A 27,317-nucleotide genomic window follows, 5' to 3' on the forward strand; every position below is an offset into this window, starting at 1 on the left:
AAAGACTTCGTCATTTTATATTAGAGTTGGCAAAATATTAATTAAAAACTAGGGAAAAAAGGCCGTTGTTCGGGTGATTTCGGGTAAATTATATTTAACTTTAAGCATATATCAAGACCCCTACTCATCTTAAAATTGGTAAACAAGTAAGTTGAAATGTTTTATTTTCCACGGATCTTAGTACATCGCTGAAATTGAAGGGGGAGAGAGAGAATTACGTGTTTGCTGGTTACAGGTTTTGTTGTTTTGTACTACTGATCAGAAATCAGGTACTATCCAGCGATTGATGCATGTAGGTGATAAAAGTCTAGATCCAAAAACCTAACAAGACAACGCGACCACCACACGGGAATTGTATTTGCCCCAAAACTTAGGCTAGCACAATTCTCACAGAGCTTTATCATTAAACCCTGCTCATATGATAGCTGTCACATATCCTTTTAGGGTTTTATATCATTGATCCAACCACTATAAGACAGAAATAGCTGTAAGTAACTAGCTAGAAAAACCAATACTGGCAACAGCCTGTGGACCCCCTCCAAACCTTCTGTGGACCCCTAGGGATCCATGGACCACCAGTGGGGAACCACTGGTTTAACCTTTATTATTATGTTGAATTGTGAGCCTATTCATCCTCCTGATAGGAACTGCTCTTTTTGCTCATAAATTGTTTCGTTTGTGTTTTACTCTATTCAGTGTCCAAGCCATTCTATCACGTAGTTGCATTGATTGATGCAGAATCAAGAACACTTTCACTATGATAATCCGCACTGTAGGCCCACTCTCTATACAATTCAGTTGTATTTCCTCATGCTATGTGGGACAATTTACCACTTGCTTGTGTCTGATATTCTGCAACCCTTGCTAGCAGTTTAAATAAAGCTGTTGCTTATCCTTATTAAGCCTGATGGAACAAGTTGCTGTAAGTTGTCTACAAATGCCACTGTATGCTTTTTATTTACTCTTTTCTTTCGTAAATTCTGCTTTATTTTTACCGGGATCTTTTTTATATAACCCCACATCCTCATTTCATACCAACTGCTCTTTGGGGTTGAGGAGAAATAAGTTCAGACTGCAATTCTACCGCCAGTAAATAACTCCACCTTCAGTAAGCTGTCAATCTTGCTGGCACCTTCAGTGTTGGTGATATTCATCAAAATTATTCAGACTTTGTGTTTGTTGCTTTGTACAAATTTTTGCATTGCAAAATCTTTATTAATAAATTTTGGGCTATGCTATTCGTTTGTGAACAATAGCAGTACTTGCTAATAATCCACTATTGGTAGTTTTTTTTGCAGTACATGTATTTTCGTTCATTTTTATAGATTGAACAAGCAACTCCCATGCTGGGCTGTTGTTCCAGATATTTATTTCTTTGACCATAGCAAAGAGTGGACAACTTCATTATTATAATTTTTACAATTTAGCTAACCTTTCATATATTAACTCTTTGCTGAAGATGTGTTATTCACGTGAGTGTTTTTATGAACACAGTTTGCTACTTTGTGTTTTAATTCTTTGGTTCAATTTCAACTTTGATAATAAACTCATTGAGTGGCCCTCATGGGCATTTTTACACAATCTAAAAGACTAGGGAGGATCTCTTCAGCTTCATATATTCACAACATCGTTGCGCAAATAACTTAATCTTATGCATAAGTTCATTTAAAAAGTACATTTATAATATTAGGTGAGTAACAAAGGTCTCTGGAGAAGACTTTATCAGCTACTATAATTAATTACTCATTAATTCATTCTGTTACATTAAGCAACTATGTATATCTACATTTTAATATTTCTTCCTATACATGTTTCCATTTAAGTAAACTATGTGGGTTAAACTCTTTTTATTACTCACAAATTTGTTTATCCAATTGTTGCCTATGTTAAATTGCTTACATTTGCTGTCCATGTTTAACTCTACTCACCAACTATATAAGAAGCTCTCAGGCTATATTGAGAGTACTTCTTTATCACAATACAATTGTAAAACTCTCTACCAGCTCCTATCTTTCACATGTAACATTACAAGCCACTTTGCGCCAGCAAAGTACCCAATACATAGCACACCTATTCGCTGTATCAGATTGCAATTGCGGAGCAGTACTACTACAGCACTGATTTACGCCAATGCGCACCAGCTTGTTTCCTAAAGTACCAACAGATCGTTGCTGGCTGCACTAGCCAACTCAATTTGAACTGGTAGTCTGTTTTGCAGCATTCGATGGTTGTACCATCCCGCCGCACCAGTGGTAGCTTACTGTCTGACCTATTACTAATAGGTAGCTTACTGTCTGACCTATTACTAATAGGGCTGCTACTTTTACTATTCAAACTTTTTATAATAATTTTAACCAGTTATTTATTAATGAATACTTTATGCTATAGTTATCAACTTCAATAATAACACAAATGCAAAGCAATACAACAGATAAGAAAACCTTTGTAATAGTAAGAATAAAACATGATAAAATTAATAGTGATACTATACAAACAACTAAACTTATGGATAGCATTTATTATCATTATAATTCTAAAATGTATTCTAACAACTAGCAGCAATAATTACAAGGACAATGAGAATATTCTTATAGTATAAAGACCGGTTTACTTGTACGTATGACGTGATAATTTTAAATTATGTTTTAACTAACTTCATAAAGTTTAAAAAAAGCAGTTGGCTGCAGAAGTTTTGGATTCTTTCCGTTACTTCCAGGATCCAACCTGTAATGTTCTCAGTGACACCTACTAAATAAATAAAATAATAAAAAATTATTCCGTTCACATTAGCCTGACATGGCTGTGAATAGTAGTCTACAACTATCCTTAGCCTTTCCCCCGGTCAGTTCAACATCAAACAGAACTCTCATCACTCCTTATCTCTCAGGTCCACAAACATTCATGAAAACAAAAAATATGAACAATTAACGCAAATCATTGAATATTTTATGTTATGTTAGATAAAACTGTGGACAGTAAATACAAATACTATTAAAGTAAATGTAAATTAATAGTAGTACCTAAATCTATATAATTGCAAACACTAAAAACAACGTGAATCTTATCTGCCCATTTTAATAATCCATGTATTCCTTCTTGCAGGATCTTTTGGGAACTGAAACACCTGTAGGCATAACTCTGATCTGCCTGAGCATCCCACAGCCCAACAATTAACCATTATGATGAAGATACTGTTTAAATTACTATCAAGTTTAATATTTATAACAAGTAAAGTGAAAAAGTGTTAACGCAAAGATTGAAATAATTCCTTTAATGTCACTCTGGCAGATAAACAAAAGTTTGCTTTTAGCCTTGTGTAAACCTAACTAACCACAGATAAGATGTTAGTGATATGCATAAAAATTTTACAAAATCATGACACTTTTTTGGTATATAAAAAGGTTAGGGAAATAGTGATTTCGTCCGTGTATAAGTCGATTTCTGATTCAATACCTCAATTTGCAACAGATCTTCTATATGACCACGTGAGTTTGTTTGGAGTTTTCGAAAATATTGAAACTTCCGGTAATTTAACATTCTTAAACGACGCTGGCCCATAGAGTTATCTTCTTTATGAAAATAACTTTATGCGTTGACCTTACTTATGTTACGTACCAATAAATTTTGCGGGCGTATACGGAACGTAAGGCTATGCAGAACACAGGCTTATCACATGTTTTCGTTAGAGAGTCAATTGCGGTTGCTAGATTTTGCGTGCTTAGATTAATAGGTACATTGGTATTTATTTGTGCGTACTGTTTTCCAGCGTCACTTCCTACTGTTGTAAGATTTCTAGCAAGTTTGGCAAACTCTTAGCCATAGGGCATTGGTTGTACACGATCGAACATACTAGGGTTGTATTCAGACCTGCCAACCCACGAGTGGGGCAATGCGTTAGATTTGATTTTGGGGCAATTGATGTATCAAGGATAGCATATATAAAATTTTGAAATTGGTGCAAAAATCTCACGCATTTTCATTTTTTCTTTGGGGTGATTGCGTGAGTCTCACGCCCAATGCGTGAGAGTTGGCAGGTATGGTTGTATTACGCTGTGCCAACCAAAATTGATCTCAAGCATTTAATCCTTCACTAGACCCAAGATGAATTGCTAAACAATGTTTAATACTTTGTCACCTTATTCTGTTTTGACAATATTCTAGTTTCTGTGCTTTTGCTTAGGATCGGTTCAATTAATTTGATTATAACTGGTTTAGACACTAGCGAAGGTATTAAGCTGTTGTAGCCAATGCCGATGTATACCTGTAAAATATACTTCTTTTCGTATGGAAGTTCAACAATTAAAATGCACAACTAACAAAGTACTAAAACAATAATACTCGTGTCAAAAGGGTGTAACCAATTAAGGTTACACCCTTACGCGAACGGTTGTCCATGTTATTTCGATCGATCTTGTCTAACTACGAGTCGTGATAGTTAAACGAGAGTCTTGACAATCCGTAAAGAGAGACTCGACAGTTGAAAAAGAAAGAGATGTTATGTGTGTTAAGGGATGAGGCTAGACCTATCAATGGCTAAACGCCATCCATTTATTTTTACGCACGAATCAAATAAAGCACAAACAGCTTCATTGAACAATAGACGCTAGTTAAAAATACCAGCAAGCTTACAATGGGGAAAAAGACATTGTCCTTTAGAACAAATTGTCTATTACAGTGTATTTGTAATAATAAACAACCGACTCCCTGCATCCAAGCCAAACCTATCTGTAGGTCATCTGATGTAGGTTACAAGAGCAGGTGGTCAGATGAAATCAAGTCCTTTCACACATGCTTTCATTATTTTCACTTTTGCTTTTCAGCGACTTCATTTTAACTCCTGTAGTTTGTATAGTACGCAGAGAACCAATGTTTAGATCACATGACTATTGACTCACGATGATGAATTTTCTCTAGGTTTCATTTAAAATGGCTGGTGGACACACTGGTTGCTGAGTTGGATCTGCATTTCTTTTTGTAATTTCTTGATAGTCATTGTTTGAGTACACTGTTTTATAGAAAAATTTCCAGATTATGTGGATCAATTTATGAGTTCATACTTCTTTAAGTTTGGAGAAGTTGTGTGCATAGTAATGAATAAGTTATTTGTGCTGATTCCAAATTTATGAACTTTTAACCAGCTGTAGCTCATGCATGGTTGCACGTAACTCGGTTATTTAGCGTATTTGCATGTTTAAAAGATTGAATCTAGTCATGTGGCATTGAGAATACTTTCATCAGAGCCAGTCTGAGGTATGAGATTTACCAAAAGACCCAGCAATGCAAATGACAAAACTAGATGTCAAATTTAAGGGAAGACTAAGGAAGGTGGCACTGCTGTTGGATAGTATGCAGTAAAAAGGAGGATTAGATTTATTGAAACATGCAGAAAGATTATAGTGAGTGGAATTTAAAAGGTAAATGTGATTGTAAAATGGGTCTGTCTTTAGGGTCGGCTTGGGGCAAAGATCATGTGAGCGCAGTTTATGTGATGACAGGAAAAACAATAAATGACATGTATTTGGTATAACTCGAAGTATAATTAGGAAACTCAACTTAGTGTAAGGCTGTCCTTTTGAGTCGCTTGTGTTTGTTTTTACTATTGGACCTCAGCTATGTTGGAGTGTAAGCCCAATGTTTCATGCTAGCTAATGCAAGACGATGTTTTTAAAGGGACATTTACACTAGTCTATGCGCAGTAAGTAAAATCAGAACGCTGAATTAGGAGTAATGTAACTATGGATGCTCTTCCTGTTAGCATCAATGGCTACTTGAGAATTAAAGGTTGTTATTAGGATTGCTAAAGATGGTTAAGCACTGAAATGGAAAGTCAGCAGGTTTGGGCCAATCATTAAAAAATCATACCAATTAATACGAGGAGACGATTTAAGGTACCTATAGTGATGTGCCATTATTTCTGTGATAGCATTGTTCTATGGTGTGGTGCATTGTTTGCTACCCTTTTAGGCTTGTAAATGTTCAGGCCACCACTCCTACATGAGTTTAGTTGCTTTGAACTGGTAGAACTCTCCAACTGCTCTATCCTATTATTACATAGACCACAAAGGGATGGGGGACCCATATTGTAGTGCTGCACAGAGCACCCTATGTGAGCACCCCAATGCACAACTCTTTATATACATTATTAAATGACTAGCCAAGACTGGTAGTTGTTTCTGTAGCTGGTGATTCTACATAAAAAACTGTTTAACAACACAGGAGTAACAGATTGTGTTCCCTCAACATGGCCCAATAGGACCTTCGAAAAATTTTATTCCTTTTTGAAATACTTTGGTAGCAATCAACAAATATTAATATACAACTTAGATAAAACTTTTCAAATTTTAATTCATTTGATCATGAAGATTGAAGGTAACAATAAAAATAACTTACTCAGGACTCACTTATTTTACTATTCCCTCTATGAAATACTCAATTAATGCTCAAAATATTCTTTACTGCCAAAGTAGATATGAACTGATTAAGATCCTTATCAACTTTAAGCCGAGTTTACAAATGTAACACAGATTACTATGCAAACAAAGAATGACTCAACGCAAACCTGTTCATATAATTAAAAGAAACTTTCTTTTTTGACATGGCAACTTTTTGTATGACAACTTTCTTTGATGCGTGGGTATGCAAAAAGGCATTTTATCGGTGTGTTCAGCCACTCCTTAACTGCTTGTTTGAAATGCTATGCTTGTATAATAGTATTTATTTGCTTATTATTTGTCAGCTATGGTGCTGTTGGTTTTGAAGGGAGCCTTTTGTACATCATGGAAGACAAGAAAGTGATCATTGTTACTGGTGCGAATTCAGGCATCGGGTTTGAGGCTGCCAAGGGTTTGTGCCAACTCGGACATGATGTCGTCATTTCAGTGAGAGATGATGCCAAAGGAGAAACTACAGTATCGGCTATTAAAGCCGAAGTTCCTGAAGCCCAACTCATGTATATCACTATGGAGATGTCTGACCCTCAGTCCATTCGAGACTTTGTGGAGAAGTTTCTCGCAACTGGAAAACCTTTGCATGTGTTGATAAATAATGCCGGTTTGTCCAAAGGGTTTCGAAGTGCTGAAAGGTTCACTGCTCGCGATGACGCCTTGCTTGAGATTACGATGATTGTCAACTGCATGGGCCCATTTCTTTTAACCCATCTGTTGCTAGAAAAACTTAAAGAATCCGGCACTGAGTCCTCACCGGCACGGATCGTCAATGTCTCGTCAAGTCTGACTCTCCGCAAGGCACCTCCTCCTAATGGTCTTACTCTTGCTAACCTTATGCTAGAGGGTGATGCGTATAAATCTGGATATCAAGCTTACCGTAATTCAAAACTTGCCTTGAATTTGTGGAGTAATCTTCTCGCTGCCAAGCTTGAAGGATCATCCGTCATCCTTAACACTGTGTGTCCAGGTTTTATTCCTGGTACAGGTCTTGCCAGAGACAGCCTTACCTCACATGCTAGGTTAGTATAGTACCAGAAGAAGCAGCTAAACATAATTGAAACTCTGATTTCTTACTAAGCCAAAGGCCTAGAGGTTTTCATCTCATGTATAGCAGTTTTTATCCATTACTGTCGCACTACCTCTATTGAGCCAATTTATTTTGGAGTTACGACAGCATTCTGACTAGATAAACTGCTACAAACAGCCAAGTTAACTAAATTGTTGATGATGCGTTATAATTGTGTAAAACACTAAAAACAGGCCACTTCCAAGTGTCTTAAATTCAAATAAAAAGCCAAATTGTTTATATTTAAGAATTTGAGATCTGCTTTGACAATTCAAATGGCAAATTTGTTTATAGGCTACCACTCAAGCTACTATTCAGTGCTGTGCTTACAGTATTTATCAAGCAAACCTGCATATTAGGGACTCTATTATATAAGTTGCTAGAATAGAAGGACATCCATTTGTGGTTGTCCCCTTTGGCCTGCTTCATGGAATTATTTGTCTATTTATAGTTGTCTATTTATTCTAGTGCTTTCGCTTTTGGACTTCTGGACAGCTTTGTTGGTCGACTGTTCGTCAATACCAAACCAGTCTCGGAGGGTCAGAAGAGACTGATAAAAATGGCTCTCGATAAGGAAACACAAACCAATGGAGTTTTCTACTACGATGATAAACCTGGTTCAGAAGCGCCAGAGGTACTGGACCAGGACAACATCGATAAGATCTGGGATTTGTGTGTGAAATATTCTGCCCTGTAGGTTTGACTCGAATATTACAATCGCCTCACTTCCAAACGGACTCTTCCGTCACGATCTACATTTAATATTCACTTGTCTCAAGTATTACTATATGTTGCTGTATTCCAAAGGCATGTATATGTTTAGGAAGTTGTAGACACACGTACATATAGTATTATCTTGTCATCAGGTTTTAACACAGGTAATGCTCTCAGCTGTTTCATATCTCTCTAACAAGAATCGTGTCTATCGAATGTTACTGTTTTGAATTTATTCTGTTCTTTATACAATTACTGCCCTCATGCTATTTCAGGCTAGCTTCCATTTTTTACATTTATTCTAGTTTACTTTGTCATAAATCGGATTATTATTGTTATCCTTGTTGTAAGCATGTTTTGTTTAGTAAAGTTATTGCATATTTGGGGGTTTATAAGATTGCACCAGTTAGCAGCCAATGTTTTCTAATATTTATGAAGGCCAAAGCTTTGTTAATAAGTTAATATATACAGCAGTTATCAAACATTCTCATAATCTTATATTCAGAGTCAACTATCTGGCTTATATCTGCAGCATGATGCTAATCTACCAAATATTACGTGAAAGGAAATTTTGCTTCCTCCGTTACTCATGCAATATAAAAATCTCTCAAGTTGATGTGTCACAATGATGGTCTTGCAATGCTGATGAAAGCAATCCCAAAGGAGAGGAGCAAGGGGATGTTAAAGACCTTGATTTACCATCCGTCACTTGCTCCTTAGCATAACTAAACAAAAATCTCCAAGGTCATCATTGAAACCAGAGTATAGAGAACATATCTATCTAGATGCGTGTATTTGGCATCCATGTGACCTTTCTTTGACCTTGTAAGTGACCTCCATGATGCTCCATTAGTGTTTTCTCATAGTGACTAGAAATGCTGCCAGGTTTCCTTAAGTGGTTTAGTGACCAGCTGCTGACTTTGCATGTATGATTGACTTCAGCTGATTGCATACAATATTACTACCAGTTCGAAGGATGTCTGTTAGCAAACAAGTTGCAAGGAAAGAAGGAGTCAAGTTTGAACAACCGTAAGTGTTAGGGTTTCTGCTGATTCAATTCTATGAAAGAGTTTAGTTCAGTTAATATCTGAGAATGAGTTGTTGAAACGGGCGCTTGGTTCATTTACCACTGAGACTAGGATTATAATTGTATGGAGAGGTAAGAAAAAGCTTGTCCACTTTTGTAGGGACAGCCTATAGTTTTTTATAAGTACTACTACACTGGCAAACCCATGAGCCATGAGAGATTGTCATGTGTTATAAGTATATGTACAACAATTCTTCAATTTAACACATGTACTGAAGTTCAATTCCTGTGCAAGGCAATATTTTCTTCTAAGGCTCCTAATGTTGTCTCAGATGAACAGACTCGGCACTTATTATAGTACATACGAGCTAGTGATGCACGGTGAAACGATAGGGGTCGATTTTGTGTGGGACGATATTGCACGATAGGGGTTGATTTTGTGTGAGACGATATCGTTTTGGAGCATTTTGTAGGTCGATTTTGTAATTGGGTATATATCGACGTTTTCGATGTCATGTCAAGATGATAAATATCTGTGTTTAATTGGCAGAACCAACATCGATTATCGCCGGCTTTCTTGACTCAATATTGGCACAGCACTAGTTCCTGAAAACTTATTTGCGAGCCTGCGGTATTCCTTTATCTTTGAAAATCCTCTAGAATCGGATCGACAAGGTAGAAAAAGTTTCTTAAATAAAGTTAAAGAAAAAAGACAACTTTTAATTTTTTTGTTTTTGGACACTTATCATCCTTGTACAATGTATTTCAGTTTTTTGTGTGAAATGTCACAATAATCTGTATCGGGAGAGCATAACTCTAAAGTTTCGATACTGACTAATATCGATAGCTCACAGGCCAATACATCTATCGTTTTGGCATGTAGTGTCATATTGCATAGCACTAATACGAGCATTTCATAAAATTATGGTGCATTGAGACAGCTTTCTTATTTGGTCTCAGTCTTACTTCGACTTTTCAAATAATTATATTTTGAGTTACTGTTGCGCGTCTTAGATATTTGCTGTTTCTGTTTTTGTGCTTCGTGGCTATCTCATTTCATTTCTTTTTTATCTCTTTCTCATTTTACAATGATCTCAGTTTGGTAAGGTTCTGTAATATATCCACGGGTGGTTCTGAGTGGGCTGTTTATAACTGACTGCAATAAGTAGGCTATGACGAAAGGTATATCATGCGCGAGAAGGTTGCTGACTTAGGAGTGAATAGGAAAGCTTTACAATGGACACAATTGGTTGAGTCTTAATATTGGCCAAGCCTCCAAGTACTTATAATTAGAAAGCTTGACATGCATTCAGTAGAAGAGGTCGACACGATAGAAAAACCATGCCACTCCCAGATGTACTTACAGATGACTGCCAGTTGGTATGATTGGATGCTGTCATAGGCTGCCGAAGTTGTCTGAGGCAACCAAATGTTTAGAAACATCTTTTACTTTACTATATAATGACTGGTAAACTATTTTCATTCTGTTGATGGTCTGTCTAATCCTACTATTACCCTGATGATTGGTAAATGTCATCAAGTACTTAAGATGTGATTCTTCCAAATGGTCTTTACATTTTTAATTCCGGAGTTCAATTTTTTGCCTTTATGATTTGCTAATATAAATTAAAGAATATCATATCGCATGTATGAATAATTCTCAAGTAGTAATACATGCCACTCATTAAAACATCTAAATGGTGTCAAAACAGTATGATGCAGTTTCTATGATAAACTTGAAAACTTTCATTCATAGGGTCATATATCCTTTCAGTAACAAAATTGCTGCAACATACTTCACTGCATTCCTGTAATGAACTGCAGCCATTCCTTTAAATCAATCGAGACTCTCTTGTAGCTGGAGTTCATGCGACCAAGCAATGATCAGTGCTATCAGCCTAGACACAAGACAGTCTCGAAAACTTGGATTTACTCTGAGGGGCGGTAAAGCATCTTTTCGCTTCTATTTTTATCTGTCTAATTTTTCAAATTTTGTTTAAAAATGATGTGTTGTATTGTCTGTCCTACAGATGGGGTGCTATAGTTAGCCGCCTGTTCCTAGGGAATGTTCACTCATTTTTAGTAGATGAGTCGTATACAAATAATATACTGCATTGACTTTGACTTGAATCTATTGTTAATGGCCAATTCAAATGTTCTTCTCTTAGTGGAGTTTCCATTGGCAATATGCTAGGCCACTAGCTTGAAGGGTACAGTTGTTTGACAAAGTTTTAAAACCTTTACAGTTGTTTTTATTTCTTTCTTAATTTAGTTCAACTACACGGACACACTTCTCTCATGATATGTAGTTTGAAAGTTAGAATGGCAAATGTTGTTATATGTTAAATACAAATCAATTTTTATGTCCAAAGACTCTTCTATTACACGGGCAACACCGGGTGGCACAGCTAGTACTCATATATGTAAGTAAACATATTCTGGCGCAAAAAATATTCCCACGACCAAACACGATCGAAGCGATTGTTTGGGAGCTTAATGATAGATGCTTATGTGCACACAACTCACAAAAAATTATTCCTTGAACGGCCGTCGAAAACCCTTGTACCAAAATCTCATCAACAAATTTAACCATTTTTCAATGAAGTCGTTTAAGTATAATAACGATACAAAACACATATAACTCTATTTGAATATGTTACCAAGTCTTTGAAATTTGTAGACAGTATCTTAAACCTTACCCATCTGATCGGATTATACATAAATAGACAGATTAATTTGGCCTAAAATCGTTATTAAAACTTTGACAGCCTTTTTTAATAAAACTTAAGATCGGCCAACGAGATGCCGATAAGGCCGTGCGACAGAGAGTAGAACCATTAAGTCATGCGCATTTCATGAGAAAAACGTGCACATTTCACCAGTTTATGGCATTGTCCAATTGCCGAAGGTTTCTGCAACAAACGTAGAAGTACCGAAAAGTAATTGTTTCTTTTTTGCCGATTTCAAAGTAACTGACATTTTGGACACTTATAATGAGCACTTTGGTATTCCAACTGATGTCCAAAGCAGTAAAAGTAAAGGGAATGACAATGATGTTTTTCTAACGATTCTTATAAGCTCATTACGATGTTTAATTATAAGAATAATTATTCGATTTTATAAGATTTAATTATAAGAATAGTCATTTGAATTTGCAAGATCGAAGTATATAGTGACCGATGTTGGGCAATATGTTACTGTTATTATTTTTTCTAAATAATCTTGTTAAATAGATTTTCTAAAAATCTATATAAATATCACAACATCTTGATATTGGTTGCTATGACGTTTTGAAATGTAAACAAAATTGTGCATTGGTATTCTATTATTACTGTATTAATAAAATTAGTTATTCTAATAATATCAGTGCATTTTACTTCTAATATTGAATTTTTCCTATTGCAGGGGGAAGGTATAAACATATAAACTTTTCCTTTCATTATTGCTCTACTCTATGTTGTACATAGTAACACCCAGTACATTACAGCGACCCTATTGTCATATATATATATATATATATATATATATATATATATATATATATATATATATATATATATATATATATATATATATATATATATATAATACAAGAAACGCCTTCGGCAGGTCTTACGGAGCCAGCTCAATGCCAAGAACCAAATCACAGCAATAAATACCTACGCACTGCCAGTAATAAGATATCCAGCAGGCATAATAAAGTGGACTGAGGAAGCCATCAAAGAAACAGATATAGCAACTCGTAAACTGCTGACCATGCATGGAGCACTCCACCCAAAATCTGATACTACTAGATTGTATCTTGATAGGAAAGATGGCGGTAGGGGACTCAAAAGTGTACAGCAGACAGTGAAAGAGGAGGAGCAAAGCATCAAAGCATATGCAGCCTCCATGACCATTTCAGATAAGTTGCTAGCTGAATTTCAATCGGCTGCTCTTACAACGGACCTACGCCCTGATGATGAGGAAATTGACTGGCATACGAAACCTCTTCATGGTGCTTACCACCAACAAATATCTAAGGTTGGCGATCTTCACCAGACATATATGTGGCTGAACAAAGGAAACCTAACGGCCAATACAGAGTCGCTAATCATGGCAGCCCAGGAGCAAGTGCTCTCAACAAGGCAACTCCAAACGAAAATCTATCACACTAGAGACGATCCTAGATGCAGACTGTGCAAAGATGCACCTGAGACCATCCAACACATCATCAGTGGATGCAGGCAGCTAGCAGGGAACGCATACACTGAGCGGCATAATCATGTCGCAGGTATTGTGTATAGAAGACTATGTGATGAGTATGGCCTTAATAAACCACAACACTGGTGGGAAGCTCCTGGTAAGGTGAATGAAAATGACCGCGCTAAGATCCTCTGAGACTTCTACATCCAAACTGACAAGCATGTCCTAGCAAACCAACCAGATATAGTGGTGGTAGACAAGGAGAACAAGAGGGCTACTATAATAGATATAGCAGTACCCAATGACTACAATATAGCCAGCAAAGAAAAAGAAAAGGTAGAGAAATATCTCCCTCTTGGAGAAGAAATTGAAAAATGCTGGAATGTAAGAACAACTGTAATCCCAGTAGTCATTGGGGCACTGGGCGCAATAACACCGGCGCATAAAATGTGGCTTGCCCAAATACCAACAACAATCAACTCAGGTGAGTTGCAGAAAAGTGCGCTATTGGGAACAGCTACGATCTTGAGGCGAGTGCTCAAACTCCCAGGTCTCTGGTAGGAGACCCGAGTTAGAGCAGAATTTACCACCCATACGGAGTATCCGGGGTGAGGAAACAATTTTTTTTATAATAACAACTGTAATCCCAGTAGTCATTGGGGCACTGGGAGCAATAACACCAGCGCATAAAATGTGGCTTGCCCAAATACCAACAACAATCAACTCAGGTGAGTTGCAGAAAAGTGCGCTATTGGGAACAGCTAAAATCTTGAGGCGAGTGCTTAAACTCCCAGGTCTCTGGTAGGTGACCCGAGTTAGAGCAGAATTTACCACCCATACGGGGTATCCGGGGTGAGGAAACAATTTTATATATATATATACACTGTATATATATATATTCCGACGTGATGTACATGTATATGCTGAATATATATAATATTCAGCCTCTTTATATATTATATATAATATATACATATAATGGTAAAATAAATAACTAACTAAAAGATAATTATTTACATAAAGCTAATAAAGAGTGTTCAACATGGAAGTGTTAAAGCGGGGCGCTATCATCCTCTATGATTAGTTTGAGGAACAGTGTGTACTTAGCCTTCAGCCTGTCAATTGCGAAGATCTAGCCTTTCCTCTCATCAGGTTGTATTCTTTCAGAGTACAAATTGATGAAAGCTCCTGTCTTGGAAGCTGAGGAGAGCTAAAAGTTAGGTACACACTATTCCTCACACTAAATTAAATATACCCTGACTACATGTATACAACTATTGATAAGCATTCTCTGGAATGTAAATGTAAATCCGTAGATAGGCATACTCTATCACAGTGGTGGTCAAACTTTTTTAGCTAGTGAGCCAAATTTTAGAAATCAAGCAGTCAGGTGGGCAAAAGGTTTTTAGCTTTTATCACTAAATGTATTTCCACATAAAACAATAGTGACACAAGCAATGAACAATATTTATTCTACTTTTAAACAGAGTATAAACTATTATAAATGATGCGTATACACTAAAATACATCAAAAATATGCAATTATACATACACTAATGTAGTTTACACAAAGTACAGATTTACACAAAAATTCTAATGACTGTAATGGAATGGTTTTTAGCCTCCAAAATGTTTTTGTAGTCTGGTTCCATCTGGGGACGTGCTAATCTCATTGATTGATGAAGGTGGTCTTACATGAACGCAGGTCGTTGCCTACATGTAGATTTGATGAGGTTCGTCTTGGACAATGCCGACTGGCATAGATATGTGATGAAAATATTGTATACAGCCAAAGTGCTAGCTGAGTCATGTTAGGATACAATACCTCTGTTGCAGCTGTTGTCCAAAACTATGGGGTCAAGATGTTCTATGTAGCTTGCAGGTCACACAGCTCCGTCTGCATGGCAGCAGACTGATGAGTCTATAGGAAGTTCACTTATGGCCAATGCCCATTTACCATTTATACCAGCAATCAAATGCACTTTTATGAGCTGGGTCAATCTTTCTATCTTGTCAAAGTTACTAACGGCCTTGAAAATCCCTGACTCAGGCTGTTGATATGGTCACAGCACCGTTGGACATCAGTGTCCAACTCTTTCATCTCACAATAACTTTAGGCAAGTAAAGGGCAGCATATCTGCTCGAAAGTCACTTTTTAATAATAATAGCTGCAAACCAAATGGCTTCACAGCTGATTGAAGGTCAACAAATGGTTTACCCTTCCCTTACAGTTTCAAATTGAGTGTGTTGAGGTTTTCGTAGATGTCAACCAGGATAGTCATATCAGCCATGCCTTCTTCACTTTTTAGCATGTTAACAAACATCTCAGCGCTTCAGTCACATGTTTCAAGAAACGCAGGCAAGTCTTTTCGTAACTGTCATATTCTCAAGAGAGCATTTCCTCTACTGAGCTAATGCACATCGGAGGTGAGAAGCTCATCACACTGGGAATCGCTATCTCTTAGAAGCTGTCTTAGTTTCCTGTGATGAAGTGCAAATATGCTTTTGAGGTAGTTGATCATCTTCATTGCGTCTGCCATCAACATGAGGACATCTTCATGGATATTGCCGCACAGCAGTGTTTGATGGATTATGCGATGGAAGGCTAGCAGTTTTGGCTGACTCATTTTTAACTGCCCTAACAATCCCCGTTCCTTGCCAGTCATTGCAGGTGCCCTGTCAGTGGTAAAAAAGCACGGTTGGTAGAATACAGTCCTGCTTCTCTTAGTTTCTCTAAAGCAACTGTATGTATTGGAGAACAGGTTGTGTCTCCTTCAATGCCAATAATGCTCACTCTTCTACAAATCTTTCTCAATTAAAGTATCTACAAATCACGGGTTTTGCAAATATTAGAAACAAAAACCACATTTTATGAGCAGCTAGCATATGACGCAGCTGTCTGTATTCAACACATTTTTGTATTTCACAACGACGTCCATAAAAATTACAGCAAAATTGTATTTTTGTATAACATATCATGAAAACAAAAATATATTTACATGATAAATATGGTTAGTTGTGCCGCATCCACAATATCTGTTGACTCATCTAGGGCTAACGAATATTATTGTGCATTATGCACTTCTGCATGTACAATGTAGTTGCCATACTAGGTGACTAGCTAATTCATCTGTAACCTGTACATGCTTGCTGAAATAATGCGCCTATTGCAGCTTGTCAACAATGTCTTTTTGTCAGGAAACCCCGTCTTTGCAGCTTCAAACGTGCAAGACTTTACTTGACAAGCACGACTGTATGCTGTCACAGCTTCTGCAAGCGACCTTGACACGACTGTATGCTGCCACAGCTTCTGCAAGCGATCTTGACACGACTGTATGCTGCAACAGCTTCTGCAAGCGACCTTGACACGACTGTATGCTGCCACAGCTTCTGCAAGCGACCTTGATATGACTGCATGCTGCCACAGCTTCTGCAAGCAATCTTGACACGACTGTATGCTGCCACAACTTCTGCAAGCGATCTTGACACGACTGTATGGTACCACAGCTTCTGCAAGCGATCTTGACACGACTGTATGCTGCCACAACTTCTGCAAGCGATTTTGACACGACTGTATGCTGCCACAGCTTCTGCAAGCGATTTTGACCAGACTGTATGCTGCCACAGCTTCTGCAAGCGATTTTGACACGACTGTATGCTGCCACAGCTTCTGCAAGCGACCTTGACACGACTGTATGCTGCCACAGCTTCTGCAAGCGACCTTGATACGACTGCATGCTGCCACAGCTTCTGCAAGCAATCTTGACACGACTGTATGCTGCCACAGCTTCTGCAAGCAACCTTGACACGACTGTATGCTGCCACAGCTTCTGCAAGCAATTTTGACACGACTGTATGCTGCCACAGATTCTGCAAGCGATTTTGACACAACTGTATGCTGCCACAGCTTCTGCAAACGATTTTGACACGACTGTATGCTGCCACAGCTTCTGCAAGCAATTTTGACACGACTGTATGCTGCCACAGCTTCTGCAAGCGATCTTGACACGCAGGAAGCCTCTGTAGCTCTTTTTTTAGTGAAGTGAAGTTTTGTAACATTCTATTTTCTGTGACATGATTGTCATTCTCAAACTATCAACTTCATCTTTTCCTGCTTGAGAACCTGGTGGAAACATGTGATCAAACTTCTCTCCATGGTTAGAATTGCAGTGTCTCTGAATGTTATTTTTCTTGATAAAATCAACTGTATCATGGCATATCAAGCACTGAAATTTAGCATAACACACCATAAAAAGAAACTCAATCATCCAGTCATCATTAAATATTTTAATAGCAGACTGAACTTCTGCATTTTTGCTGCTCTAACCATTATCAGTATGTCCATTTACGGATTCATAGAAATGTATGTAACAAAACTGAGTTGTCAGCATATTTATAGGTAATCCACAGGAAGTTACTAGCCGATGAAATGCTGATGTTATTACATGTATAAGTAGTACTTTACTAAATGAGTCATGCAGAAAGAGGTGTATCTCAATGACATGCTGATGCAATGTGAAGCACAGTATTTAAAAACTCTGTATATTCATGTATAACTATATTTGGTCAAAACATTATGTTGTGTAATGCAGAATTTTCGAATGCTTACAACAATTTTACAGCACTAAGTTATACAGAACAAATCCAGTGAAGTTCACAAACTATTTCATCCGTAAAATTTAACACAAGCGAGTGGGCCATTCCAAATAGTCAAGTTGGCCACATTTGGCCTACGAACCATGGTTTGGCCACCTCTGCTCTAGCTTATACATGGAGCTGTATATACACTGTTGGCTCACACTCTTAGCTGTAACAATTTAGTTTACATCTGTAACTGTACAAATTTTAGGCTTAGAGTATGGAATCGGCATATACGTGTCTCATATCGACTTAGGCTCACAGGCTGATCTCAAAGGGTTATGCAGAGGCGATCGCATCCTTCGAATAAATGGACACAACTTGAAGTATGCCCTTCAAAGAGAAGCTCTGACGCTTATGCTGTCAAGAAGAGATGCTACTTTAGTTGTCAAACACAGTGGCAAACTGCCTTACTTTGAGTGAGTCTCGCAGTTTTTCCTCTTTCGCTTCATTCAAAAGACTCTGTTGCCACGCTCTAATTTTTGCTTCTGACTGCAGTTGAAATTGTTGCTGACACGATACAGCATGTGTTTATACGTCAGAATTCGTTTATGTCAGCCATGGAGATAAATATAGGGTGTGATAGAATAATCGGGCAGGTGTAAGATTGTATATAAATGCTTGGTTTAGTCAGGCTTCTGTTGAATGCTAGCCTGAGTTCTGTTTCTAGTGACGAGACGAGCCAGCTTGTGTGGAAGGAGGTGGGAGATACTCATGAAGATACTCCTACACCAAAAGGCAAGGGAAAGAGATATCACAAGCTACCAGACTCTGTATGTGGAACAGTAACAGATTTTTAGTAGTTGCTAGCTGCAAGCTCTGCATTGCCTCGGATTTCTTTCATTTTCAAATAGCCTGAAGCACATGTGTAAATTTTCAATGCAAACTGCTACATGACTTTCACAACAACAATTCATGATCACATTCATTGAGGGCAAATATCCTTAATGTACGCGAAGGTACAGTCTTAGGTTTCTACTCAGAGGCTGGTTCTCAGGAAACGGTTGAAGTTTTGAAACTAAGTCTTTTTGGCAATCTGGTTGACGGCGCGACTTATATGTGTGTGAAGTTTTGCCAACAAATCGCCCAAAAAATGTGAAAATAGATATAGTTTACGCAGACTAACACACATGCATGCACGCACCCCACATGTCACATTCATATGCACATACATGCACACACCACACATGCCACATACATAGGCACATACATGCACACACCACACATGTCACATATATACGCACATGCATGCACACACCTCACATGTCACATACATACACACATGCGTGCACGCACCCCACATGCCACATACATACACACATGCATGCACACACCTCACATGTCACATACATACACAAATTCATGCACACACGTCACATGCCACATACACACATACATGCACACACATGCACACACACACACGCACGCACGCACGCACGCACGCACACACACACATATGGCATAGTAGAAATATATATATGGATATGACTAATCTATATGTGGAGTTTTAAATTACATCAGTAGGTATGTTATGGCAAGTGTTACATTATTGTTGTGAGTTATTGCTATTGCTGCACTTTGAGGTTCACCACTGAGTGCTGAATGCAAGAATGTTTTACAGTTAAACCCCCAAATAAACATTACACAAATAGCTCAAACTCGTTTGGGAAGGGAAAATGTGCACCTTTGCTCTTTGAATTATGAAGAATGTACAATCAAACCTTTACACACCAAATTAATTAATTCCCAAATTTGCTCAGCATGCCAAAAACTTCACATGTCAAAAGTAGATATTCTTGTAAGGGATTACTTTGTGTTATGTTTTGCTGGAGATCAACCATGGGGCAGTGGTCTAGAACCCCTGACCCGCAAACAACAGGTTCAGACTTGATTTCTAAACAAGGTCACTGATGGTGACATGAATGACATCAACTTTAAATTTCTCTCCGCAACTGGGCATGCTCCAGTCATAAAAGATCCCCTCACCATGTTCAGCAAAGATCATAGAGCGAATGCCCTTAAAAACACGCACAATCTCTGCTTGTTGTAAGCTAAACAGACATCATAATCAGTCTTTGAAGGATTCCTCACACAATTACTAGTAAAGTTTATCTTAGCAAACTTGTTAATTGCTTTTTGCTTTAATTTTTTGCTTTTCGTGTTAATTGCTTTAGCGTCTTTTTATTCTTATGAGTTATAACCCTGTTCTTATGAGTTAATACTCTGTTCTTATGAGTTATAACCCTGTTCTTATGAGTTATAACCCTGTTCTTATGAGTTATAACCCTGTTCTTATGAGTTATAACCCTGTTCTTATGAGTTATAACCCTGTTCTTGAAATCGACTGGCTGAGTTATGAACTCTTCTTGCAAACCCCTCAGTTCATCGCTCAAAATGATAAACCAGAAATGAGGAGTTGTTTACTTTTGGGAAGACTTTGTGAAAATGCCTTGCTTCTAGTTTAGTTTTTCAGAAGTGGGTGATCACTAATTAAGATATTTCCAACTGGAGCTCAGGCAGGAATCTGTTGGTACCCAAGTGTTTATCAAACAGGCTGTTGCTGATCTGTTCAGCAAGATATTTGAAACCTGACTAATGGTAGCCTATAGCCCCGATTGAAGCTTAACTGTCCAAGAAGCAGTGTAACCTCCTGATTGTAAATACTGCAGTGTTTTCAAGAGGAATACAATTTAGGATATGACTCTTGTAAATGAATTCTAGCTTAGAGTTGCGTCAGCATAGAAATTCAGTTAAACCAATGATATACAGCCCAAATTTGGGCTGTATATCATTGGTTAAACTAGAGATGAAAGGAGCTGATACACAACGATAGCTCAGTGAATGTACACATATTCAGACTAGAGTGCAGTCATGTTCTGAACTGCTTAAGTCTTGTTACTGTAGTAACCTGTGATTGACTGCAGCCGGTGTGGCTGAGAGCTACTTAAGGTGTCATTGCAACCTTTCCTATTGATTAATATTTCAATGTGCAGGTCGTTTGCTTGGGCTTAAGATTCAGGCGTATTTAGGATCATAATGTTAAGCCCGTGTATAACTTCAACTGTTTTAGAATTTTATATGCAAAAGAAAGGCTCTATACTGTCACTAATAATGGCTACAATCTACTATATACTGTAGTATATTGTGGCATTTTAGGATTATCTTCAAAACACTGTGCCTGTAAAAATTACGAGACAAAGTTTTATAAATTTACCCATCCCACCATCTAGCTCCGCTGCCAATCATCAAAAAACAACATACCAAGAATCGGTGCTATGGAACCAACTACCTAAATATGTTAAAAAACATAGGACTATTTCCGAATTTAAAAATAGTCTTAGAGGTCATCTTCTGGAGCGGGAGTGAGAGTCTATTTTTTTCTGCTATCGACTAACTGGGCCTTGCCTTGACCGGTTCGCCGTTGCATATAGGCCTCATCATCACCTCCTTTGTGTTGTTAGATTTACTGTTTATTATTATAAATTAATTATGTTATATTACTCTTACGTTGACAACCATTTCATGTGTTTATTACTTCAATTTTTGTTCTATTTTTCTTTTGACGAAATGAACAAACAAACTATTGCAATATTTACTACAATAGGAGCCATGTCGGTCCATCTGTCTGAAGTCACGCTTTCAGGTTAGGAAAAAAAACATTGTGTGGGGAATCAAACTCACACATTCAGCTTAGTAGCCAGGCACACAGCTAAACGCACCATTGAACCACTTTTCTGCATGACATAATAACTGTGCAGATTACACACGACGATCTCTCACAGCGGCTTACCAGTTTTCTCTCTGATAAAACTCGTGTGTGTACATGTATGTCTGAAGCGATGTTTGAAGGCTAAAAAAATATCACTTTTATTAAGATTCAAACTCATGACTTTTGGCTTATTAGACCGACAATATACCAGCTGCATCTTTCAACCGCCATCTTGTAAAATAATTGTGCAGTTAGTTATTCCACCTGCCGATCTCTCACAGCGCACCCGATACCCAAGGTACTAATGGTAATAATAGAACATTTATCAACTTGCTCATTATGCATTCAAATCAGCTGATTATTATAATATACGACATAGCTTAAAGCAAGCATTCACACATACATGTACATATATTTGTCTAAAAGCTGTGTAAAGAGTTGTCTTCTCAATTCTTTAGACGAGTCAAAAGGAAACAGTTCTCAATTTGATATTTTGTAGGTAGCTATGAGTAACTGTTTATGATATAATATATCATAAACAGTATATTTATATATTTATAAACATCATATCATAATATATCATAAACATAATATATCATAATATATCATATTTGTTAGTAGCAAATATTATTTGTTACTAACCAACTAACTAGCTAACTGAGTATTCAGTGAAACAGGCTGCTCGTTTTCTGGTCCTTGTTTATGCCTTGTAGATGAAAGGACAACTCCTCAAGTTCAGCATTTATTTTTGTAGGGAAGCAAGCTATCTCAAAGGCTAATTAACAAAATTGACAATGACAAGACAGTAGAAGTGGTCCGAGCGTCTTCACTGTCTGGGTGAGTTTGAGATATATCTTATAAGGCTGTAGATTTCTCACATAAAACTGTCATGTTAGGGTACTTGGCACTATATATTTTATATACTTATTTTATACACAATTATTTAGTTTGTTGTAGGAAATAGGTTGAAAGAATTCTGGTCAAGAAATCCCATTAGCTTATATTCATCAGACAACCAAAATAAAAGTGCTTGAAGCACTGTGCTAATATGACCGAAAACAGTTTTTAATGTAAAGTTATGCCATATTTATAATAAAGGTATTCATAGGCAGTATGTCCCAAATATGCTGTCACGAAGCTTGCATAGCAGCAGCTATGAACTGCCATCAATTTTTTATGTAAGTTAGTTTTTAGTAAATGGGTAAGTAGATGGACTGCGAATAAACCTGCCTATTGCTATTCTATTATTCATTAACTACAACTTGAAGAAAACTCACACAACCAAGAGACATGTTGTCATTGTCTGTTGCTAATTTGTTTAGTCTTGACCCTGCTTTGCTCATTATATACAGCATTTATTATAGTCTAAGCAGTAACAGGCTGGATCAGGTATTGAATTGAAACAAAGAAACAAGGTTGTCCTGACAATTGCTAAGATTGCATACAGCGAGAGTGTATGGATGCGCAATGCTGGATCGACCGGCGGATCATGTTTCCATAGAGCGCTAACGTAAAGCGATGATTTTGCAACGCCTTATGTCAAGGCTGTATCTTTAAAAAGTCACGCATGCACAAGTAAGAGTTCATTGGTCGCTATGGCCATTTCCGTGGCACAAAGATAGCATATCACACGGGTGTTTCTCTTCCAAACAGCGACACTGAATTATGACAGAATGAGAGCGACACAGCTGTTTCCATGATGGCATTGAAGTGCCTTATAGGGGTGTGTCACTATGCTATCACTGTATGGGAACTTAGCACATAACCAAGTTGTTGGGGTGGCATGGCTGGTCTGTAATCACAGAACTGGAACCCTGCAATAATTAGCTCAGTTTCTATGTACTGGCACTTTAGTTGTTAGCAATCCTCTAAGGTAAAGGGCTAAAGTTGTATGTGAACACAAGTAGCATTAACAGCCACATCAGTCATGACCATTTAGGTTACACCTGCATTATCCAATCATCAAATAGATTGGACTAATTTGTGATTGGCTAATTATGTAAAATAGTGTTGTATTATTGACCAACCAGAACATTGCTAACAGATCAGTTGGATGTCAAATTATTCACACACAGCTTCAGATGGTTATTCTGTTACAATAAACAACAGAGAAGAGCTCAACACTTGGAGTTTCATTTTATCATGAGCGATGACTGGTTTCATTTTAATACTTTTAGCTGTTCAACTGGAACAATTTTAGTAATGTTTTATTTTAGTTACAAAAAACTGTGATTAAATTTCTGAAGGATAATATGACTAACAATGCTACTTTGCCTGATGAGTTAGTCACATCATTGGAAACATACTCCTTGAATTTGATGTGGCTGTGTCTCTTTTGTCGATGAGATTGACACATTCTATACACTCAAACCTTGAACTTCGGTGACTTCAACTTATGAAATTTCTGAAATACAACTAATTTTAGCAGATAGTTGTCTCAAGATACAAAGTAATTTCATCAAGTGATGTCTGAAGCCTCTCACCACATTGCAGTTTAGTAAATCAGTAAATATGTACACAGGTCTCACTTACATGTACATAGTTGTGTTCCATGGTACTTGAGTGATAGTAAGCAGCACTTTATACATTTATTGCTTTAAATCATGAAACACAAAAACTAGGGGTACTAGAGGTGAGACAAGAAAGATGGCAATATTTTTCTTGAGATAAAAGCCAACAATTATAGTAAACAGGAAAAGGTCTACTTGCTATCATGAGAAGGACAATGACAGTGCTAGAGGCACTAGAAATTATCAGTTGTAAATTAAAGTTCACATCTAAGTGTTAAGTTGCTTGCAGTATGTTTTAGTCATTGTATTATATGAGACAGGTGAAAGTTTAGAATGTATACGTGTATATGTTTGACTGGCTAAAAAACAACTGAACTCAAGATAGTAACAGCTATACAGGATAATACGTACAGGATAATGACTTCAGCAGTATTGGTCAGACAAATATGTAAAATATAGTTCACGCTGGATTACAACATGTGATGAGTTTACAACACAAAGTCAAACTAGCTTCCCATCTCCATCCCTGCCGTTCCCTACACAATGTCTGTTTCCTGTACCACCAAGGCTACACCTCAATTAACCAGTCTTTAATGTAAATGCTAGGAAACAATAAAAATATATTTTATTGTATTATTTATTACTTTATTTATTTAGTTGTTGCTTATAATTTATTTTCTTATACTCAGTTACTACATAGTTACTACCTAAGACATATTTCATTTACTTCAATGCTTTATGCAACTCCCTGCATATATTTGTCATTAGGTCTTATGAGCTGTGTTATGAATTAAACAAAATACGATGCATTGCTACAAGAAGATTTGCTTCAACAGATGACAGTTTTAGTAGACAACACAAATACTAAAGTTTTTTTCTTATTTACTGCGCTTAACTATATATTAATTGTAGAAGTATCTACTATTCCCACGACCAAACGAGTGGAGCGAATGTTTGAGTTTTATGATAAATGCATGTGCACACAACTCACGAAAATTATTCATCAACAACGTCGCAAACCCTTGTATCAAAATCTCATCAAAAAATTTAACCATTTTTGTGTAGAGTCGTTTAAGTATAATAACGATACAAAACGCATATAAGCCGTTTTTAAATATGTTACCAAGTCTTTGTAAATTGTCGACAGTATCTTAAAACTTACCCATCTGATCGGATTATACACAAATAGACAAATTAATTTGGCCGAAAATCGTTATTAAAACTTGCCAAGCCTTACTTTTATCAAAATTAAAACTGGCAAACGAAACGCCGAGCGACAGAGAATAGAACCATTAAGTCGTGCGCATTTCACAAAAAATAACATGCACATTCCAACAGTCTATAGCATTGTCGAATTGCCGAAGGTTTCTGTAATTAACGTAGAAGTACAGAAATATCATCGTTTCTGTTTTGCCGATTTCAAAGTAACTGACAGAGTACTTTGGTATTCTAACTGAGGTCCAAAGCAGTGAAAGTAAAAGAAATGACGATATTTTTTCAAACGATTCTTATGAGATTATTACAATATTTAATTATAAGTTTGGATGACTATTGAAGTGTTATAGTCACACTAACAACATCGATGGTGGTCCATATGTTACTGTTATTATTTTTTCTAAATAGTTTTGTTAAATAGATTTCCTAAAAATCTATGTAAATACCACAACTTCTTGATATTGATAGCTATGACGTTTTGAAATGTAAACAAAATTGTGCATTGGTTTTCTATTATTACTGTATTACTATATTAATAATATTGGTTATTTTAATAATATCAGTGCATTTTACTTTTAATATTGCATTTCTCCTATTGCAGGGGAGAGATATAAACATATAATCTTTTCCTTTCATTATTGCTGTTTGTTGTACATAATAACACCCGCACCCAGTACATTACAGCTACCATTGCAGTTATCCTATTGCACTGCAGTACCATTTGACTGCTAATATTGCATTTCTCAACCATCAGTACCCTTTCTTTTTTCCAATATCACTTTGGTCGTGGGCTGTATGACAGGGGGATTTCTAGTGTTATGTTATAGTTGTAATACTTTTCTATTCTAGCTTTAGTAACAGTTTTACACATTCATGTATTAAAGAGTAACTCAGGCTTGTTTATGATAGATTTGGTGGGAGTTATCTTCTTATGTCATAAAGTAAATCTATGCTTGTTTTAACTATTCTGCCTCATTAATTAGAAAAAAGTAAGCATGATCTATTCTTGTCTCTTGATGAATGAGATTCACAAAAAGCGGAACAGAAAATCATAGGCTATAACAGCTAAGTAGACCAGTACCAGACGGCTCTCAATTGTTGGTCCACTTGACTGTATGTTGTTTTTTTCAGTCCAATAGAAGGCATTCAAACTCGCTTCGGACTGTTGATAGAGTCTGTTACGCCTGGTTCTTCATGTTCGAAGCTGGGCATAAGTAAAGGGGATGAGATAGTCGAACTTAATGGAATCACACTGATGGGAAAATCAGTATTACAGGTAGGTATAAGAAAAAGTGTGTGTGGTCTAGGAAAGTGTATCGTCTATGATAGAGTGACGGTGGTCTAGGAGAGAGTGTGTGTAGTCTAGAGGAGAGTGTGTGCGGTCAATGTTAAAGTGTGTGTTCTAGGAAAGAGTGCATGTGGTCGAGGAAAGAGTATGTGGTATAGGAGGGCGTGTGCAGTCGAGGAGAGAATGCATGTAGTAAATGAAGGAGTGTGGGCAGTCTAGGAGGGAGTGTGCGGTGTAGGAGAGAGTGCATGAGTCTAGGAAAGTGTGTCCTCTATATGAAAAAGTGTATGTGGTCTATGGAATGTGTGGTCATGTGAAACTCTTAGTCATAATCCTCAAGTAGCGACACATCCAGATGCTCCCATGGCTATCGCCTTAATCGGTGAGTATGGCCATCTACTAATCGGAACAACTGTTAGCGAGTAATGTTAACAAGGTGTTGTTAGTGAATCATGTTAACGTGATGTTATTAGTGAATAATGTTAATAAAGTGTTGTTAATGAGTAATATTAACATCGT

At 37.1% G+C, this 27,317-nt stretch overlaps 2 protein-coding genes across 3 annotated transcripts; both read left to right on the top strand.

The window, feature by feature from the left end:
- Window positions 1-3,687: 3,687 nt before the first annotated feature.
- LOC137389771 (retinol dehydrogenase 12-like) lies at window positions 3,688-8,710 on the top strand. 2 transcript variants are annotated; one of them, XM_068075865.1, is made up of 3 exons: window positions 3,688-3,783; window positions 6,760-7,465; window positions 7,981-8,710. In XM_068075865.1, the coding sequence occupies exons 2-3, from the start codon at window positions 6,777-6,779 to the stop codon at window positions 8,207-8,209; spliced, it is 918 nt and encodes a 305-aa protein (XP_067931966.1). In that variant the 5' UTR covers window positions 3,688-3,783; window positions 6,760-6,776; the 3' UTR covers window positions 8,210-8,710. The 2 variants fall into 2 exon arrangements, with proteins under 2 accessions (XP_067931966.1, XP_067931967.1); XM_068075866.1 differs by having other exon boundaries at window positions 3,703-3,730.
- Window positions 8,711-17,913: 9,203 nt separating this feature from the next.
- On the top strand, window positions 17,914-26,991 carry LOC137390544 (harmonin-like). The gene is made up of 6 exons (XM_068076871.1): window positions 17,914-17,953; window positions 18,288-18,495; window positions 18,747-18,849; window positions 22,540-22,622; window positions 26,642-26,786; window positions 26,917-26,991. Exons 1-6 carry the CDS (start codon window positions 17,914-17,916, stop codon window positions 26,989-26,991), a joined length of 654 nt encoding a protein of 217 aa, XP_067932972.1.
- The last annotated feature ends 326 nt before the right edge of the window (window positions 26,992-27,317 follow it).

This window comes from Watersipora subatra, chromosome 3 (assembly GCF_963576615.1).
Source record: "Watersipora subatra chromosome 3, tzWatSuba1.1, whole genome shotgun sequence".
NCBI classification, from domain to species: domain Eukaryota; kingdom Metazoa; phylum Bryozoa; class Gymnolaemata; order Cheilostomatida; family Watersiporidae; genus Watersipora; species Watersipora subatra.

Bases quoted from the DNA above. Each gene is read 5' to 3' on its own strand.
- LOC137390544 (XM_068076871.1), top strand. From the start codon at position 17,914: ATGCAGAAAGAGGTGTATCTCAATGACATGCTGATGCAAT. The intron at 18,850-22,539 runs GTATGTGGAACA...TTATTTTTGTAG, and splicing joins ATCACAAGCTACCAGACTCT to GGAAGCAAGCTATCTCAAAG. The intron at 22,623-26,641 runs GTGAGTTTGAGA...TGTTTTTTTCAG, and splicing joins CGAGCGTCTTCACTGTCTGG to TCCAATAGAAGGCATTCAAA.
- LOC137389771 (XM_068075865.1), top strand. From the start codon at position 6,777: ATGGAAGACAAGAAAGTGATCATTGTTACTGGTGCGAATTCAGGCATC. The intron at 7,466-7,980 runs GTTAGTATAGTA...TATTTATTCTAG, and splicing joins AGCCTTACCTCACATGCTAG to TGCTTTCGCTTTTGGACTTC.